Here is a 21,142-nt window from a genome sequence, read left to right on the forward strand (position 1 = left end):
CATCAGTTATGAGGTCCTGTCCGGCTCCTACCCTGTATGAACAACAGCCAATCGTTGTTCATGTAGGCACCCAACGCTTTGAATTGACAAGTTCGAAATGTCAGCTCTGGTGTGCTAGCGTGTTTTACCGCTGCGCCACCTGAGTGCCCTATACAGTGGGGTCAAAAAGTATTTAGTCAGCCACTGATTGTGCAAGTTCTCCTACTTAGAAAGATGAGAGAGGTCTGTAATTCTCATCATAGGTACACTTCAACTATGAGAGACAAAATGAGAAAAAAAAAATCCAGGAAATCACATTGTAGGATTTTAAAAGAATTTATTTGTAAATTATGGTGGAAAATAAGTATTTGGTCAATAACAAAAGTTCAACTCAATTAGGGCTACACGATATTGGAAAAAACTGACATTGCGATATTTTTTTTCCCTGCGATTATATTGCGATATTAAAAAAATGCAGGAATTTTCACCACATTATTAATAATATTAATAATGCATGTATCTTACTCTAAATAAGGGGCTCATCTGTGAAAAAGGGTGGTGCCAACAAGGGATACAAAAGATTATGACAAGCTACATCTTTGTACTCGGTTGAAACTGAGCATTAAACTAAGAAAGCTTCAATATCACATGAGGGAATTAACAGGATTGACAAAATTGGTCATTTAATATTTTATTTCACAATCAAAACCTCTTCAAGTAGTGAACATTATTTAAAAAAAATATATATACAAACAAAAGAGCAGCTATACACCTGTTCCAAATCCGAGATTTCTTAGTTACTTAGATGCCTTAGTTACTAAGCACAATGCTGAGGCAGAACGAGTGAGACTCGAAAGCGTCCTTAGTGAAGAAGGCAATCCCAGAATACACTGCGGCATCTCTTCTCTCAAACGTAAATAAATAATTATTAATTTTTAATGAGTGTTTTTCTTTGCAAGTTTGGGCTTGTCAGCAAATGTAACAGTTTTCTGTACATGAATCGAGATGTTATATTGACATGTTAGCGCCGTCCCACCTCATTCCATTGGTTTTAATGGCAAGATGCTAAATGCTAAATGCGAAACCCGATGGAATCGGGCGCGTTCCAATAACCTGCCTTCTAAGTCATTGACTTATTAGGATCCTCTCTACTGTGGCAGCTGCCTATGTAGGTAGTACAGCAAGGCAGCTCACTAGGTTGTTGAACACACTGGTAGATGTGTCATGGAAAATGAGAACGGTTTGAATTTTCGTTTTGTGTCAAGCAGCAAAAAAGTTTTAGCATGACGTATTTGATTTAATTTGCATTAAGTAACATCGCACGTCCTGCGATGTGACTATCGCGCATGCACACATCGCGATGTCGATGCTGAAACGAAATATCGTGCAGCCCTAAACTCAATACTTTGTAACATGACCTTTGTTGGCAATGACAGAGGTCAAACGTTTCCTGTAAGTCTTCACCAGGTTTGCACACACTGTAGCTGGTATTTTGGCCCATTCCTCCATGCAGATCTCCTCTAGAGCAGTGATGTTTTGGGGCTGTCGCTGGGCAACACGGACTCCACACATTTTCTATGGGGTTGAGGTCTGGAGACTGGCTAGGCCACTCCAGGACCTTGAAATGCTTTTTACGGAGCCACTCCTTCGTTGCCCGAGCGGTGTGTTTGGGATCATTGTCATGCTGGAAGACCCAGCCACGTTCCATCTTCAATGCTCTCACTGATGGAAGGAGGTTTTGGCTTAAAATCTCACGATACATGGCCCCGTTCATTCTTCCCTTAACACGGATCAGTCGTCCTGTCCCCTTTGCAGAAAAACAGCCCCAAAGCATGATGTTTCCACCCCCATGCTTCACAGTAGGTATGGTGTTCTTGGGTTCTTCTTCTTCCTCCAAACACGACGAGTTGAGTTTTTACCAAAAAGTTCCATTTTGGTTTCATCTGACCACATGATATTCTCCCAATCCTCTTCTGGATCATCCATATGCTCTCTGGCAAACTTCAGACGGCCCTGGACATGTACTGGCTTAAGCAGGGGGACACGCCTGGCACTGCAGGATTTGAGCCCCTCTCGGCGTAGTGTGTTACTGATGGTAGCCTTTGTTACTTTGGTCCCAGCTCTCTGCAGGTCATTCATCATGTCCCTCCGTGTAGTTCTGGGATTTTTGCTCACCGTTCTCATGATCATTTTGACCCCACGGGATGAGATCTTGACCCCAAGGGAGATTATCAATGGTCTTGTATGTCTTCCATTTTCTTACAATTGCTCCCACAGTTGATTTATTTACACCAACCTGCTTGCCTATTGTAGATTCACTCTTCCCAGCCTGGTGCAGGTCTACAATTTTCTTCCTGGTGTCCTTCGACAGCTCTTTGGTCTTGGCCATGGTTGAGTTTGGAGTCTGACTGTTTGAGGCTGTGGACAGGTGTCTTTTATACAGATAACGAGGTCAAACAGGTGCCATTAATACAGGTAACGAGTGGAGCACAGAAGAGCTTCTTAAAGAAGAAGTTACAGGTCTGTGAGAGCCAGAAATCTTGCTTGTTTGTGGGTGACCAAATACTTATTTTCCACCATAATTTACAAATAAATTCTTTAAAAATCCTACGATGTGATTTCCTGGATTTTTTTTTCTCATTTCTCTCATAGTTGAAGTGTACCTATGATGAAAATTACAGACCTCTCTCATCTTTCTAAGTAGGAGAACTTGCACAATCAGTGGCTGACTAAATACTTTTTGACCCCACTGTACTGTGTTTTTTTTTTTAAAGTATAAAAACCTATGGCATGGCTACCTTTGATTATGATTGACCACACCCATTGGGTAGAACCACAGGCATTACAATAGGAAATTCTTAGGAATGGCAATTAGAACTATATACTTCAAGATAATTTGTACAAACAATTGCCTGTAACTGCACAGAACATGGAACAGTGGTCCCTTTGCCAAAGTCAAGAAGAAATCCAAAACCTTATGCATGAAGAAAAATGTCACCCAAGAACCATCAAGTAGATCTGCTGGAAAACAAGTGTCACTGTCCACAGTCAGTCGAGCTTCGCATTGCCACAGACTATTTTTTGCTAGTCGATTTCAGGCACTGAAACCCAACAACACTGCACCTACTATAAAGCACGGTGGTGGTAGTGCAAATTTTTCAACCCAATCCTAAACTATCAGACAGAAAGTTCAATCCTGGATGCATTTGGTGTTCCAACAGGACGCTCTGGGGGCGTCTAGGTGGCGTAACGAGATATTCCGCTATAATACTCCACTATAATACTCCGCTAGCACACCAGCGCTAGGATTCTGAACTGCTCGAGTTTGAATTTCAGCTCTGCTACCGGTTGGCTGGGCGCCCTCTAACAGAAACAATTGGCAGTGCCTGTAGCAGACAAAATTGGCCACTAGGTTAAAAAAGAAACGAACTAATAAGAGGGTGGGGTCTTTGATGCTGTGTAAGGACCCTGGTTATCTAATGCTGCTCTCCTTTGCTGAGCCAATCAGCACCCAGGATACTTAACCGAGTGCTCTGATTGGGTAGCTTCTCAGCCATCCGCCAATAGCATCCCGTGTATGAAATCAACTGGGCAAACTAACTGAGGAAGCATGTATCAGAAATAAAAAGACTCCTTGTCCGCAGAAATCCGCGAACCAGCGGAAAATCCGCAATTTATATTTAGATATACTTGCATATAAAATCTGCGATAGAGTGAAGCCGCGAAAGTCGAAGCGCGATATAGCGAGGGATTACTGTACATATAATATACACAAAACATATATTGGAAATGTAGCGTAGAAATAAACAAATAATATATAAGTTCAGATAAAAAACAACAACAGATTAGCGACTGTATTTTGCCATTTTACTTCGTGCCTTTACTTTCCTAGTCATTGTGCAAATGAATGTAATTTCTGTAACAAGGTGGTGCCAGTTAAAAGCTTAAACTGATACGTTTTGTTTTCATTGCAAAACAAAAGTGTGCGATAAATCATGGCACAGCGGCCAAAATCCAAAACACAGCAAAAAATCATAACCACTGCTTACCTTAGCTTATGTTCTTCCAGATGCTATTAAATTTATAACCGCGTGTCCCATTAGGAATATAATCCGTTATTTTGTAAATGTGCTTATAATCAAAAACCTCCAAACTTTTCCCGGTTGTGAAGTAAAACACAAACTCGTTAGAAAGCCAATCAAGCGTTTCATTGACAATCATCATCTGTGTGACGCAAACTGAATAAACGCAAATAACAGCATTTCTTACTAAAAATTTAAATAAGAAGGTCTGATTGGTTCAGAAAGCAGTTCTTCCAACCATTGGTGGCAATTCTGTAGGAGCGTTTCATTCACCCCAGTTGTTCCTGTAAAGTGCACTACGTAGGGTATGCCACCATTTTAAGTGAGATTCCAATCCAAAGGTAACGAAAATGTTCAAATGAAATGAACTCCAAACTGTGTAGGGAGTAGGGAGCGATGCTTCATCACTATGCCGGAAGCTGGCTGTAACATTTATCCATTGCGTGCGTTGCGGGTTAAGACGGCCGGAGCGTTATTAGTTATTAATTGTCACACGTAACTAACGTAACTAACCAACAAATTGGCTCATTAAAGATGGAATACCCAACCTAAGTTGTGCCAAAAGCTGATGACTTGTGAAGTGTCTGCTTGAGGGAAAAAAGCTAAGGAACAAATCAACAACAAACGATTGGCTGTATGTATACTTGTACCCGCAGATTTCCTGTGTTTTACCACTCTCATTGTTCCGGCAGGTCTGATTGGTCAAAGGGGCAAATATGTGGCTAACCGTTTGACAAAAGTAAACTTTGTACCCACACAAAGTATGCCAAACAAAAATGACTAATGGTCGCAAATTCCATAACAAGGAACGTTGAAGGCTGGTGGGACCACAGCTTTATACACAAATGAAAACAGAACTGAAGGGTTTATTACCGAGGCCCCAGGCTGCAGCAGCTGCCATGCGTGCCATCTTGGCCTGTGTCTCTTCGCTGACCAGCGTCCATTCTTCACAGCACTGCTGATGTAGCTGACCCCTATAAAATGAGAGATTAAACAGTGTATGAATTGATCCATTTAAACCATCAATTAAAGTTTGTAAAGGAACTCAAGTGTCCAGCACGGAGCCATAATGACAGAACCGGTAATCACCCCAATTTTCTAATATCTAGTCGTATCCAATTCCCCGATTGCATTACGCTTCCTCTCTACTGATGCTGACCCTCCACTTCTGACCGAGGAGAGCGAGACTCACACACGCCCCCTCCGACACGTGTGCAGTATCCGACTGCATCTTTTAACCTGCACGAGACGAGTTCATATGCGGATTAGCTGCGTGTACTGCGAGTCACACCCTGATTAACACATTATTCCTCGACTGTCATAATAGCATCAGTTATGAGGTCCCTATCCGGCTCCCCACCTTGTATGAACAACAGCCAGTCGTTGTCCATGTAGCCGCCCAGCCCAGCCAGATGGAAGGGCTGAGTTTCAGGAACATGACAGATAACTTGAAGGCAGCACATGTTGCTCTAGGATCTCAATGTACTTTTCTGCATTAATGCTGCCATCACAGAAGTGTAAATGACCTTTGCCAAGGGTACGGACACATCCCCATACCATGACAGACCCTGGCTTTTGGACTTTTAGCTGTAACAGTCTGGATGGTCCTTTTCGTCTTTGATTCGGAGCACACGGCGTCCTGGAATGCTGATTCATCTGAGCACAATACACATTTCCACTCTGGTATGGTCCATCCTAGATGCCACCGAGCCCAGAGAAGTCGACGCCGCTTCTGTACATGGTGAACATAAAGCTTCTTTTTTGCACAGTAAAGTTGTAAGTGGTATTTGTGCATGTAACTCTGTATTGTAGAGCTTGACAAAGGTTTGCCAAAGTAATCTCTTACACATGTGGTTATATCAGCTATTGTTGTGTGGCGGTTCTTGATGCAGTGTCGTCTGAGGGATCGAAGATCACAGGCGTTCAGCTTAAGCTTGCACCCTTGGCCGGTACACACTGAAATTCCTCCTGATTCCCTGAATGGTTTAATGATATTATGCACTGTAGAGGGAGAAATATGCAAATCCCTTCCAATCTTTCTTTGAGGAACATTGTTTTTAAACATTTCAATCATTTTCTCACACATTTATTGACAAACTGGAGATCATCTGATCATTTTTGCTCATCAGAGACTCAGCCTTTCCTGGATGCTGCTTTTGTACCAAACCATCTCAAACAATTTATAATATAATTTATTTTAATTTAGCACGTCCAATTTCGTCCCATCTATCATCCTCTCATTAGTGCGGATTCCTGCTCCTGATTGGGGCTGACGAGGCCGTTCCACGCCTCCTCCGAAACGTGCACAGCTAATCGACCGTCTTATCACCCACACTTGACGAGTGTAGCGTGGCAGAGTACTGTGCACGAAGGATCACACACTCCGCCACACCCCCTCCCGTCTCCATACAGGCGCCACCAACCAGCCAGCAGAGGGCGCAACCGCCCCGTTCCTGAGAGAGCATCCCCTACGGTCAATCGTTGTCCATAGCCGCCCAGCCTCGACCGTGAAGGCAGAGCTGGATTCGAAACGACGCTCCTTTGAAATCCAGCTCTGGTTGCAGCGCATGTCTTTTTACCGCTGCGCCACCTGAGCGGCTATCCTAGCCTTTTTAAGGTAGCCATGATGATATATATGCACTGCACTCTGGATAAGTGCCCAGAAAGAGGGCAGAGAAGTAGCTTTTAAAAAGATGAAACGCACTAATTCGGACCACATTTGGCCACATCTGACCAGCTGCTGGAAGAAGAATCAGCAAATAAAACAGCAGCCCAGAGGTTCAGCCTGTCAGTAATGAGATCTTTAGGCTGCGTCATGTTGAAGGAATTTCGCCGTAAAGTCGGAGATCTGACTGAATACAAACCAGCATGACATCATATCAGGACCAGAGAGTACGAAGCTGTGAAACAAAAAGGTCCTTTGTGTCCTGAACGTGATACCGGCTATTCCAGGGCCAGGACTAAACCATTTGGAAGGCTATTGGCCGGCAGTGTTTTGTCAGCGGGGCACTGAAAGGTCACTGCACGAAAAGGGTCCCAAGATTCTCCTGATACGAGAGTTCCTAGCCAGATTTCGGGGGAGGGGGGTGAATTAAACACTTTCCCAGCTGACTGGAGGTCGTATTATATGAGCAATAAGAAACCCAGAGAGAACTGGAGGGAAGAAAAGCTGATAGAAACAATATTAACATGCAAATATATTGGTCTGGTACTTCTTTAGGGAAAAATTGAAAAATAATATACAACCCCAAATCAGAAGAAGTTGGGACAGTATGGAAAATGCAAATGAAATAAAAATGCAGTGTTCCTTACATTTACTTTGACTTTTATTACGTGATGTCAACAGGTGATTGTAATCATGGTTTGGTACAAAAGCAGCATCCAGGAAAGGCTGAGTCTTTGATGAGCAAAGATGATCAGAGGATCTCCAGTTTATCAACAAATGTGTGAGAAAATGATTGAAATGTTTAAAAACAATGAACCCCAAAGAAAGATTGGAAGGGATTTGCATATTTCTCCCTCTACAGTGCATAATATCATTAAACCATTCAAGGAATCAGTGTGTAAAGGCCAAGGGCGCAGCTTAAGCTGAACGCCTGTGATCTTCGATCCCTCAGACGGCACTGCATCAAGAACCGCCACTCAACAATAGCTGATATAACCACATGGGTGAGGGATTACTTTAGCAAACCTTTGTCAAGCACTACAATACAGAGTTACATGCACAAATACCACTTAAAACATTACTGTGCTAAAAAAGAAGCTTTATGTTAACCATGTCCAGAAGCGGCGTCGACTTCTCTGGGCTCAGAGGCATCTAGGATGGACCATCACACAGTGGAAACATGTATTGTGGTCAGATGAATCAGCATTCCAGAACGAAAAGGAGCATCCAGACTGTTATCAGCAACAAGTCCGAAAGCCAGGGTCTGTCATGGTATGGGGCTGTGTCAGTGCCCTTGGCAAGGGTCATTTACACTTCTGTGATGGCAGCACTAATGCAGAAAAGTACATTGAGATCTTAGAGCAACATATGCGGCCTTCAAGACGTCATCTTTTCCAGGGACATTCATGCATTTTTCAACAAGACAATGCAAAACCACATGCTGCACACATTACAAAGGCATGGCTGTGGAAGAAGAGGGTACGGGTACTGGACTGGCCTGCCTGCAGTCCTGACCTGTCCCCAATAGAGAATGTGTGGAGGATTTTACAACAAAAAATGCGACCACGACGACCCCGTACTGTTGCACATCTTAAGACGTGTTTGCAGGAAGAATGAGACAAAATAAAAGCTGAAACACTAAATCACTTGATCACAAAAGGAATGGCAGCATTACAAAGTGGTAAAAGCTTCACTGTCCCAACTTTTTTTTAAATGTGTTGCAGGTCTGAAATGCAGGAATGGATGTTTATTAATAAATGAAATGAAGTTGAGCAGATAAAACATGAAATATCTCAGGTTCATCCTGTCTGCAATCAAATAAAAGTCAAAGTAAATGTAAGAAACTCTGTTTTTTTTAATTATTTGCATATAGTGGTGTACAGTGAAGTATGGAGACTTATGGATTCCATTAGCACAAGCAAAACAAACTCTGAGTTTTACTCACGAGCCGGTCAAAAGTCTGAAATATGGTATTCAGATCTAAGCTCTGACTGGGCCTTTCGGAAGCCATTCTTCATTTTGTTGGGAAGGTTCCTGATGTTTTGGCTCATTGGAGTACAATAAAATATATAACAGCAATAAAAACAACAGAAAAGATTCTAAAATTGTTCCTTACGATTATTTGTATGGAAATGAATGATGAGTTTTTTGGTGGGATGCATTCACACCCCTTCACAACTCCCTTCCAGTCAGATTTACTTATGTAACAGGCCTTACAAAACAAAGAAACCATCCTAAAACCATGCTATGACTTCACTGTAAACACTGTACCACCACGCTTTCCACCAAATGCTTCCATTTTCCTTTCCCCTCGCCCAGTCAGTCATATTTCCATTATGAATATTCAGGAACCCGTAAGCATGAACGAGGTCTGTCCGGTCACTACTTAAACACAAAGGTTTACTCCAGAGCATTCCATTCCATTCCCGTTCAGAGGACTTTAACTTTGATCTTGCTCATAAAATGGCAAACAAGATTTACTGAATGAAACGGAGAGGAAGAACGTGTGACTATAAATGAGGATGTTTATGACCGAGAAGATGAAAATAAGCAAAATGTGCTAATATTTTCCAAGATTTCATCCTAGCCTCTGGTCACTGTAAGAAGTTCTGCGTGTACTTGCTATGCCTGGGTTATATCTTTGCGGGTACTCCGGTTTCCTCCCACCTCATCGAATCACAGCTTAAATGCATCTTGTTGGCTGTTGGGTGACATTACGCAACAGTTCAAGCAACTCGGATTTCTTTGGTGGCTTGTGATCATCATTCCAGAGGTTTTCAGGGGGGTTCAGATTTGGAGCTCGTGCTGGCCGGGTCTTGATCTGGTGGTCCTCCATCCAATCCACACACAGACATTGTGCTGCTGAACATCGTCAGCAAGGAAGGATGCTGTCTCTTCCAGGATAACTTGCATGGCTTGATTCATGCCCCCTTGCTGAAGCCAGCAGCTGCTGTTTGCCATTGTTATTGCAGGTCAGTGTTTAAAACCTAGTGAGCTCTCTACACAGACTCATGAATGATGAGGGAGCATCCGATGCTGCCTTAACGGTGAAGGCAATCCCAGCATTCAGTGCGGCAACTTTTCCCACAAAAACCTCAGCCCATTGGATTGAAAGGCCTACTCTGTTAGCTTAGTAAGTGAAAACTGAGGTGACATAATCGCCATAATAACTGTCTAAGTAGTGTGTCTAAATAATCTGCCTAATAAGTTTGATGTCTTATTATAATCCTCTCTACTTAGGCAGCTGCCTAGATAGGCAGTAGGCAGCTCACTAGGTTTTCAAACAGACCCACTATATATCTAAATTATATTTCTGACCTCTATATGAAGCTTAATGCAATTTACACTGATCAGCCATAACATTAAAACCACCTCCTTGTTTCTACACTCACTGTCCATTTTATCAGCTCCACTTACCATATAGAAGCACTTTGTAGTTCTACAATTACTAAATGTAGTCCATCTGTTTCTCTGCATGCTTTGTTAGCCCGGTTTCATGCTGTTCTTCAATGGTCAGGACTCTCACAGGACCACTACAGAGTAGGTATTATTTTGGTGGTGGATCATTCTCAGCACTGCAGTGACACTGACATGGTGGTGGTGTGTTAGTGTGTGTTGTGCTGGTATGAGTGGATCAGACACAGCAGCGCTGCTGGAGTTTTTAAACACCTCACTGTCACTGCTCGAATGAGAGGGTCTCTGGCTTTACATCTACAAGGTGGACCAACTAGGTAGGAGTGTCTAATAGAGTGGACAGTGAGTGGACACGGTATTTAAAAACTCCATCAGCACTGCTGTGTCTGATCCACTCATACCAGCACAACACACACTAACACACCACCACCATGTCAGTGTCACTGCTGAGAATGACCAACCACCTAAATAATACCTGCTCTGTGGTGGTCCTGTGGGGGTCCTGACCATTGAAGAACAGAGTGAAAGCAGGCTAAAAAAGCATGCAGAGTAACAGATGGACTACAGTCAGTAATTGTAGAACTACAAATAGCTTCTATATGGTAAGTGGAGCTGATAAAATGGACAGTGAGTGTAGAAACAAGGAGGCGGTTTTAATGTTATGGCTGATCAGTGTATATGCATAATGTTGATCTGTGCACCTACCATTCACCCAGCGCCTCTAAACACCGCATGCGGCCAAGAATGAGCTCGGGGTCCTCTTTGTTCATGTCAATCTTCTTATCGTAGGCAACCAGAGCATCTTCCCACTCATGGAGCTTCTCATACCAGGTGGCCTGGATCTCCTGAAAAAGGAAGACAAAGCAGTGGGTCAGACTGTGCTGGAATCACTGGGTGCCAATCCATTGTGCCAATCTATTGAGGAGCCTCGGCCATCCTCTCTTTCTGAGACATAGCCAGTGATTGCCAATCCATTGTGGAGCCTCGGCCATCACCCGTTTCTCAGACACAGCCAATGATAGCCAATCCATTGTAGAGCCTCGGCCATCCTCTCTTTCTGAGACATAGCCAGTGATTGCCAATGCATTGTGGAGCCTCGGCCATCCTCTCTTTCTGAGACACAGCCAATGATAGCCAGGCTATGTCTGAGAAAGGAAGGATGGCAGAGGCCTCACAATGGATTGGCATCCTGTCAACTGTCACCCCTGGGTATTCAAACCCTGGATCTTAGCAGCAGTGGGCTAGAATAAATTACCTCTGCGCCACCAGTATGAAGTTAATAATAATGATAAACTGTATCACACCAATTACGAGGTAGGTGTTTGGGTGGTACAGTGTCTATTACACCAGCCTTCTACTGCTTAGATCCAGGTTTGAACCTCGAAGGTTAGAAATGCTATAGGTCGTCCGGCGTCTAGACAGACATGATTGACAATATTTAAGGGGAGGATGGCTGAAGCCCTGCGATGGATCAATGCCCTGCCCAAAGTGCTCCTGTTTAAACATATTCAGCTTCAAAAAGACCAAAGTAAGATCTAAGGAGGCCAAAAATATTTATTTGTGTATTTATTTGTGTGTCTGAAGACTAAATACCCCAGTTTCTCAATGGAAGCTGTAAAAAGAGGGCACGCTGGTTGTTTTTAATGGCAGGCTTTCTACAACCCAACACAGCAGATGCCACAAAGTGTAAATCAGTCTTAAGTCTGCTGTTCTCTTATTATTCTCTCAAAGGAAAACAAAGCGGATGAACTCTCACTGGGAGGTCTTGGGATTGAAAGCTTCAGGCCTGCCACCTAGGTTTCGTACTGGTGTCAACAGGGCAATGTCAGGCAAAATAAACACATACACACCGCTGGAACTAGTAAAAACAGCTTTGACAGTTTGGGCTGTATTAGTGAATCGTATTTGACCCTCATTATCACGTTGTTATCCTGGTTTTCACAGAGTTAACGTTAAAGTCAGGACGTTGTTGTCATTATTCAGCACACAACTGTCTATCATACCCAATTCATTTAAAATAATTATAAGTATAAAAATATTATTATAAGTATAAAAATAAGCTACACCTGATTCTATAGGATTTCCTGTGGCATTCCGGGAAACCGAGCTGAAGTAGAATGTGCTTTTTCCACATGACGAGAAGATGAAGAAAAGTCCAGAGGCAAAATAAACGTTTCGCTCAATGAAATCCTCAACTGACCCCTCACCTGTCAGTACCACTTACTGGAAATGTTCCCACTGTTATTTTACAAGTCGTCCCATTTCAAGCTTATTTCTTATTTACATCCATTTTTCCCCATTTATCTCTCAATTCCTGACAATCCCAAAAAACCCCAATCGAATCAAGGATGGCCAGATGACAAAAAAGCCCCATCCGACCATGTCTGACTTATTATTTATCTGTATGGCGTGCTCAGGTGACTCAGCTGTACACAACTGCGCAAACCCAAGACCGCTATCGGGCGTAACAAAGTTGAAAGCACATAATTTATTTTAAAGAACAATATTATACACAGATCAGGCATAATATATTATGACCACCTTCCTCATATTATCTTGGTCCCCCTTTTGTTGCCAAAACAGCCCTGACCCCTGAAGGTGGGCTGTGGTATCTGGCACCAAGATGTAAGCAGCAGATCCTTTATCTCCTGTAAGTTGTGAGGTGATCCTTCATGGATCAGACTTGTTTGTCCAGCACGTCCCACAGATGCTCGATTGGATTGAGATCTGGGGAATTTGGAGGCCAAGTCAACACCTCAAACTCGTTGTTGTGCTCCTCAAACCATTCCTGAAGCATTTTTGCTTTGTGGCAGGGTGCATTATCCTGCTAAAAGAGGCCACAGCCATCAGGGAATACTATTTACATAAAAGGGTGTACATGGTCTGCAACAATGCTTAGGTAGGTGGTACGTGTCAAAGTAACATCCATGGATGGCAGGACCCAAGGTTTCCCAGTAGAACATTGCCCAAAGCATCACACTGCCTCCGCCGGCTTGCCTTCTTCCCATAGTGCATCCTGGTGCCATGTGTTCCCCAGGTAAGCGACGCACACGCACCCGACCATCCACGTGATGTAAAAGAAAACGTGATTCATCAGACCAACGTGCCCATTGTTGGCGCTTTCGGCGGTGGACAGGGGTCAGTATGGGCACCCTGACTCGTCTGCGGCTATTCAGCTCCATACGCAACAAACTGTGATGCACTGTGTATTCTGACACCTTTCTATCAGAACCAGCATTAACTTCTTCAGTAGCTCGTCTGTTGGATTGGACCACACAGGCCAGCCTTCGCTCTCCACGTGCATCAATGAACCTTGGTCGCCCATGACCCTGTCGCCGGTTTACCACTGTTCCTTCCTTGGACCACTTTTGATAGATACTGACCACAGACCGGGAACACACCACAAGAGCTGCAGTTTTGGAGATGCTCTGACCCAGTCGTCTAGCCATCACAATTCAGCCCTTGTCAAACTCCCTCAAATCCTTACACTTAAAATGTTCACTTGCTGCCTAATATATCCCACCCACTAACAGGTGCCGTGATGAAGAGATAATCAGTGTTATTCACTTCACCTGTCAGTGGTCATAATGTTATGCCTTGTCGGTGTAGATTATTATTATGATTGTTGTTATTATTATTATAATTATTATTATATACATTATATACCTGTTAGAAATGTGTACGTCTGAAACACCCACAGTCACTAAATACAAAGGGTGTCCACATACTTTTGGCCATACCGTGTGTGTCTAGAAGAAAATGTTCCAGCTAGCTAAAGATACTGAGAACTATGTTTTTTATTAGCTTATGAAAGACTTGGCAAACACACTGGCATGACCTTTCGGCGAAAAAACAACAGATGCCAATTAAGTATGGAAATGAATAAACAAACATGTTTACGCCATAGATTCCATTTATTACCAAAAACAGCCTTGTGGGACAGATCTATTCACAGATAATGAAACACTACTAACCGCTTATACCACCAACACAACTAACACCAAGAAATCAAAGTAGCTTTACTAACAGCATGCGACTTTAGAAGCAAATGGTTTGAATTGTTTGCTTTTAAGTTGCAGTGAGAATAACATCCAATTAAAAATGGTTCACATCATCCTATATGGCCAAGTATGTGGATACACCTCCTATATATTGAGTTATATACACCGATCAGCCGTAACACTAAAACCACCTCCTCGTTTCTACACTCACTGTCCATTTTATCAGCTCCACTTACCATATAGAAGCACTTTGTAGTTCTACAATTACTGACTGTAGTCCATCTGTTTCTCTACATACCTCTTCAGCCTGCTTTCACCCTGTTCTTCAGTGGTCAGGACCCCCACAGAACCACCACAGAGCAGGTATTATTTAGGTAGTGGATCATTCTCAGCACTGCAGTGACACTGACATGGTGGTGGTGTGTTAGTGTGTGTTGTGCTGGTACGAATGAATCAGACAGCAGCACTCCTGGAGTTTTTAAACACCGTGTCCACTCACTGTCCACTCTATTAGACCCTCCTACCTAGTTGGTTCACCTTGTAGATGTAAAGTCAGAGACGATCGCTCATCTATTGCTGCTGTTTGAGTTAATCATGTTGGAGACCTTCATCAGTGGTCACAGGACGCTGCCTATGGGGTGCTGTTGGCTGGATATTTTTTGGTTGGTGGACTATTCTCAGTCCAGCAGTGACAGTGAGGTGTTTAAAAACTCCAGCAGCACTGCTGTGTCTGATCCACTCATACCAGCACAACACACACTAACACACCACCACCATGTCAGTGTCACTGCAGTGCTGAGAATGATCCACCACCAGTGTGTTGAGTTTCAAAGAGTTTGACTTTAGGGGACGTTGAATTACAAGGTACCACTGTAGTTCAAGCAGTAAGGGTCAGGGCGCTGCACAGGTCAATTCTGTTTAGAGGAACTCCAAAACTCAAACCAAGTCTTTATGGACCTCACTTTGGGTACAAAAGGACACTCATTGTAGAACAGAAGGTCTGGCTAACCATTGACATTCATGGTTTTATTTTATGCAATTGGAATGGCTAAAATGCATTTAAAGACAGTTACTATGTGTGGTGTCCACATACTTTTGCCCACATACTGTCATGTTTTAAAAATGCATCCACTGTCTCTTGTAAAGGAATGCGGAAATGAGACCAGTGCAAACGCACCCGAGCAGAAAATGTACAAACCACTCACCAATTCACCAAAGTGCTTCATGGCGTACTCCAGGACCCCTGACGCGGCCTCCGGCTGTTGCAGCTTGTTGTTGATACTGTAAAACAAAACAAACCAAAAGAAGAGAAACTTTTAGCACAGGGGAACGTCTGGGAACGCACTCGAGGAGCCCCCGAGGAGCTGTTCTTGATGGATGGTAGCTGAGGTCATCCGTACACAACAATCAAAACACAGGACACGGTAGGAATGACTTCCAGGCAGCGCTCGCACCACGTGAGTGACGGTGTTGGGCTGGATGCCGCGCGCTAAACGACTTTTGCAAGGAACTCTAGATCAGGGTTTTTCAAATGGGTCACAGAAATATAAGAAATAAACTCATTTTAAAAGGTACATAGGAACAAAATAAACTCTTGTGGAGGCTTTACGTTACATCTTGTGAACCACTGTGGGACCAGATTGCCACCAGTTTTATTAATTTAATACACACCGACCACCATGAGTGAATAACACTGCTTATCTCTTCATCACGGCACCTGTTAGTAGGTGGGATATATTAGGCAGCAAGTGAACATTTTATCCTCAAACTTGATGTGTTAGAAGCGTGAGGATTTGAGCTTCTAAGTTTGACAAGGGTAAAATTGTGATGGCTAGACGACTGGGTCAGAGCATCTCCAAAACTGCAGCTCTTGTGGGGTATTACCGGTCTGCAGTGGTCAGTATATATCAAAAGTGGCCCAAGGAAGGAACAGTGGTAAACCGGCAACGGGGTCATGGGCGGCCAAGGCTCATTGATGCACGTGGGGAGCGAAGGCTGGCCCGTGTGGTCCGATCCAACAGACGAGCTACTGTAGCTCAACTTAGTGATAGCTCAGTGGTTAGGGTACTGGACTAGTAAACAGAAGGTTGCCAGTTCAAGCCCCGCCACCACCAAGTTGCCACTGTTGGATCCTTGAGCAAGGTCCTTAACCCTCAATTGCTCATTGTGTAAGTCGCTTTGGATAAAAGCGTCTGCTAAATGCTGAAAATGTAAATGTAAACTTGCTGAAGAAGTTAATGCAGGTTCTGATAGAAAGGTGTCAGGGTTGTTTTAGCAGCAAAAGTGGGACCAATACAATATTAGGAAGGTGGTCATAATGTTAGGCCTAATCAGTGTACAGTGGTACCTTGTAACTCGACGTCCCCTAAACTCAAAATCTTCTTCGAGAAATTTGTACCATTAAACTCGACGTGTGTGCGACTGTCACTTTGTTCAGTGCTTGGCTTGAGAGTAAAAGTGCAGTAAAACATCATCAAAGTGCGAATATGAGACGAATCTGCATTTGTGTGGAATAACCGTGAAATCCACTCTAAAAGCCTCCACGTGTATCTGTGTTTAGCTGGATTTTTCTCCTGTTTCACTTTTAAACTTGTGTTATAAGTTCTTCTGAGAGCCTAAAATGCTTAATGTATTAAAAGAACGACACAGAAACACTAAACGTCTCTTAATTATTACTGCTCATAAGTTCTCTGCACTAATGAAATTCCTCTCTCGTTGTTTTAGTACAATAAGTCACGTTAAGCTTTGTGCACCACCACACTACCGCACAGCAGCACAAAAGCTATTTTGCCTCTTCTTATGTGAATGTGTCCTTACTGAACTCGCTAAAGAATACGATATTCCAAGATCAAGCATCTCCACGGTTAAGAAGCATAAGGAAACAATAAAGAAGTAAAGGTAAAGTGCAGGTTTTACTGTATTTTACTGTTTTTATATTATATTTGTGTATAAGTGTCAAAAACAACCCCATTATTTTACATTAGATCAGCCATAACATTTTATCAGCTCCACTTACAATATAGAAGCACTTTGAAGTTCTACAATTACTAACTGTAGTCCATCTGTTTCTTTACATACTTTCTACATGCTTTCACCCTGTTCTTCAATGGTCAGGACCACCACAGAGCAGGTATTATTTAGGTGGTGGATCGTTCGAACAGCACTGCAGTGACACCGACATGGTGGTGGTGTGTTAGTGTGTGTTGTGCTGGTATGAGTGGATTTTTAAATACCATCTCCACTCACTGTCCACTCTATTAGACACTCCTACCTAGTTGGTCCACCTTGGAGATGTAAAGTCAGAGACGATCGCTCATCTATTGCTGCTGTTTGAGTTGATCATCTTCTAGACCTTCATCCGTGGTCACAGGATGCTGCCCATGAGGTGCTGTTAGCTGGATATTTTTGGTTGGTGGACTATTCTCAGTTCTGCTTTGTCTTATTCAGTCATACCAGCACAACACACACTAACACACCACCACCATGTCAGTGTCACTGCAGTGCTGAGAATAATCCACCACCCAAATAATACCTGCTCTGTAGTGGTCCGGGGAGAGTCCTGACCATTGAAGAACAGAATGAAAGGGAGCTAACAAAGCATGCAGAGAAACAGATGGACTACAGTCAGTAATTGTAGAACTACAAAGTGCTTCTATATGGTAAGTGGATCTGATAAAATGGACAGAGTGTAGAAACAAGGAGGTGGTTTTAATGTTATGGCTGATCGGTGTATATGCAGTTCCACAGGACCATGGAACACATTAACAGGTTTCTCAAACATCCCTATGAGAAAATATATCTTGAAACTCAACGTCTTTAAAACTCTGGTATTTGACTGTAGAAATGTGAGTGTGAGTGACCGCCTGATGATATACTATAAATATGGAGGATTTTAAGCTTGATTGATGTTTGCAATATGCACAGAGTGGAACCTTGTGCAGTCCAAATACAAACACACACACGCTCGGTTAATCTGAGATGACCGCTCGGCCATTCATCTTCATCACAGCCGTGCAGACCAGGCCACAAATCGGTTGCGGTCTTCCAGAAATCCGTGCTCCCTGTTGCTTTTAAAATGAGTTGTTTATCTTTGCGTCTTTAGTACAAGACTTGTAGATATTAAAACGTACACTGGGCTTACCACCGTGGCTAAAGTCTGTCAGTTTTACGAAATAAATGAACCGTCGGCTATTTTTCCGTCATGTCCGTGATCCCTTTAATACCTGTTGAAAACCTCCCATCTGGAACCACTCATGTGTAATGTAAGTTAATAAATGTGAAGGGTGGCAGACGTAACATAGTCCTAGCTCAGTAGTTAACCTATTAAAAAATTTTTAAACTCCCTAAGTTGGTCGCTGGCAGGTCCAAAATCAATTATGTATTTTTATGTAGGTTGGCTTGGGAACACATGAACTACTGATTTAAACCTTAGAATTTGTATTTCTTGACCATTCTTCCAGAAGCGCATTTGTGAGGTCAGACACTGATATTGGATGAGGCCTGGCTCACAGTCTCCTCTCTAATTCATCCCAAAGGTGTTCTATCAAGTGCAGGCCAGTCAAGTTCTTCCACACTAAACTGGCTCATCCATGTCTGTATGGACCTTGCTTTGTGCACTGGTGCGCAGTCATGTTGGAACAGGAAGGGGCCATCCCCAAACTGTTCCCACAAATTTGGGAGCATAATATTGTCCAAAATCTCTTGGTATGCTGAAGCATTAAGAGTTCCCTTCACTGGAACTAAGGGGCCGAGCCCGACTCCTGAAAAACAACCCCACACCATAATCCCCCCTCCACCAAACTTTACACTTGGCACAATGCAGTCAGACAAGTACCGTTCTCCTGGCGCCGTCCATCGGATTGCCAGACGGAGAAGCGTGATTCGTCACTCCAGAGAACACGTCTCCACTGCTCTAGAGTCCAGTGGCGGCGTGCTTTACACCACTGCATCCGACGCTTTGCATTGAGCTTGGTGATGTAGGGCTTGGATGCAGCTGCTCGGCCATGGAAACCCATTCCATGAAGCTCTCTACACACTGTTCTTGAGCTCATCTAAAGGCCACATGAAGTTTGGAGGTCTGTAGCGATTGACTCTGCAGAAAGTTGGCGACCTCTGCGCACTATGCACCTCAGCATCCGCTGACCCCGCTCTGTCATTTTACGTGGCTACCACTTTGTGACTGAGTTGCTGTCGTTCCCAATCGCTTCCACTTTGTTATAATACCACTGACAGTCGACTGTGGAATATTTAGTAGCGAGGAAATTTCACGACTGGACTTGTTGTACAGGTGGCATCCTATCACGGTACCACGCTGGAATTCACTGAGCTCCTGAGAGCGACCCATTCTTTCACTAATGTTTGTAGAAGCAGTCTGCATGCCTAGGTGCTTGGTTTTATACACCTGTGGCCATGGAAATGATTGGAACACCTGAATTCAATGATTTGGATGGGTGAGTGAATACTTTTGGCAATATAGTGTATATTAAATGTTGGGCTGATTGTAGTTACTCCAAATGCACAGATTGAATAAAGCAGTGTCATTACTTCAAGTGGGTTGAAGTATCTCTGAAACAATAAGGGGTGCTCACAGGCAGCCATGATGAGTACCTACAGACAGTGGTCCAAGAGGAAACAAGTCACAAGCACTCTATACTGCATAAAGTATGACACAATGGTTCGGACCTGGTAACAGAAGAGCTACTATGGCTCGAATTGCGGTTCATTTGTTGAAAGCTTTTTTTTACTGTATTTACTGTAGCCAATACACTGCTGGGGACCCCGTCCAAGGAGGGTGTATATATTCGCCTGACACATGCTCCCTCCAGTGTGTGTGCAGTCCACCAATCCCTTCTTATTGTCCCATACTTCGCTGTATTTGCGCATGAGGTCGGCTTCTAGTACAAAGAGCCCTGCACTCCTCCACTTTCTGTACAGGCTCCCTGGGCAACCCAGATCCTTACACAGCGCTAACAACCCCACCCCTTATTAGTCTGGTCTTTTCCCACACAGCAGACTAGAGGTTTTTGTCTGCTGAAGAATAGAGGGCACCCAGCCGACCGGTAATACACGGTGCATCAAAACCCGTCTGTGTATGAGGCTGTGCAATCACAGGCCAGTCAAAATATCCCTGCTAGTGCTGTTTTGGCTTTGATCTGGTTATTTCCCAAGAACTACTTTGTTATATGGCAGTGTATAAATGTTGTCAATGCACTAAAGATATATAATCTTTAGGGCGTATTAACACGAGAAGCGTTTTGTGCTTCGCTCGCTGCGAGCATCAGCGCAAACTGTCACTTTGTTCAGCGCTCGGCTTGAGCGGTGCGGTAAAACGTCGTCAAAGGTGCCACTATGAAGCTCTGCCTTACCGGCCGAGGCTGAGCGGCTATATGAACAACGATTGGCCTGTTGTTCAGATGGGCAGGACTAAGGTCGGAAGTGGGTCTCTCTCCGTCAGAATGGTGCAGTTACGACCTCTGCTGGCTGATTAGAGGCGCCTGCACAGAGATGAGAAAGGAGTGCTCTTAGGGTGTGTCTCTCCGCACGCAACGCTAGGTGGCACAACACTCATCAATGTGTGGGTGGCAAGATGCATACGGCTTGCTGCTCACGTGTCGGAGGGGATGTGGGTTAGCTTCTATCTCCTCAGGCAGGGCAGAGATCGACAGAGGCAGAGAGGAGGCGCAATGCAAACTGGGCAATTGGACGCTTTAAAGGGGGAGAAAATGCATACAAAAAAAAGACTATGAGACGAATCTGCATTTGTGTGGGATATCCATCAAATCCGGTTTGAAAGCATCCATGTGTATCTGTGTTTAGCTGGATTTTTCTCCTGTTTCACTTTTAAACTTGTGTTATAGCTCGAGGTGCTGAGAAATTGTAAGAATCAGCTTTTCCGAGAGAATCTAAAATGCTTATCATTAAAAAAGCTTAATGTGACTTAATGTATTAAGAGAAAGACATAGGAACACTAAATCTGTCTTAAGTACTACTGCTCTCTTAAT

At 43.5% G+C, this 21,142-nt stretch overlaps 1 protein-coding gene across 3 annotated transcripts in view; it reads right to left on the reverse strand.

The window, feature by feature from the left end:
* Window positions 1-21,142, reverse strand: part of mtor (mechanistic target of rapamycin kinase) — a 225,174-nt gene that overhangs the window by 69,775 nt on the left and 134,257 nt on the right. For all 3 annotated transcript variants that reach the window (XM_062999154.1, XM_062999155.1, XM_062999153.1), the window contains 3 exons: window positions 15,347-15,422; window positions 10,846-10,985; window positions 4,935-5,035 (listed from right to left, as the gene is read on the reverse strand). In XM_062999154.1, the coding sequence (XP_062855224.1) occupies window positions 4,935-5,035; window positions 10,846-10,985; window positions 15,347-15,422 (317 nt within the window). The remainder of the gene's footprint in view (window positions 1-4,934; window positions 5,036-10,845; window positions 10,986-15,346; window positions 15,423-21,142) is intronic.

The sequence above is a fragment of the Trichomycterus rosablanca genome, chromosome 7 (assembly GCF_030014385.1).
Source record: "Trichomycterus rosablanca isolate fTriRos1 chromosome 7, fTriRos1.hap1, whole genome shotgun sequence".
NCBI lineage: Eukaryota > Metazoa > Chordata > Actinopteri > Siluriformes > Trichomycteridae > Trichomycterus > Trichomycterus rosablanca.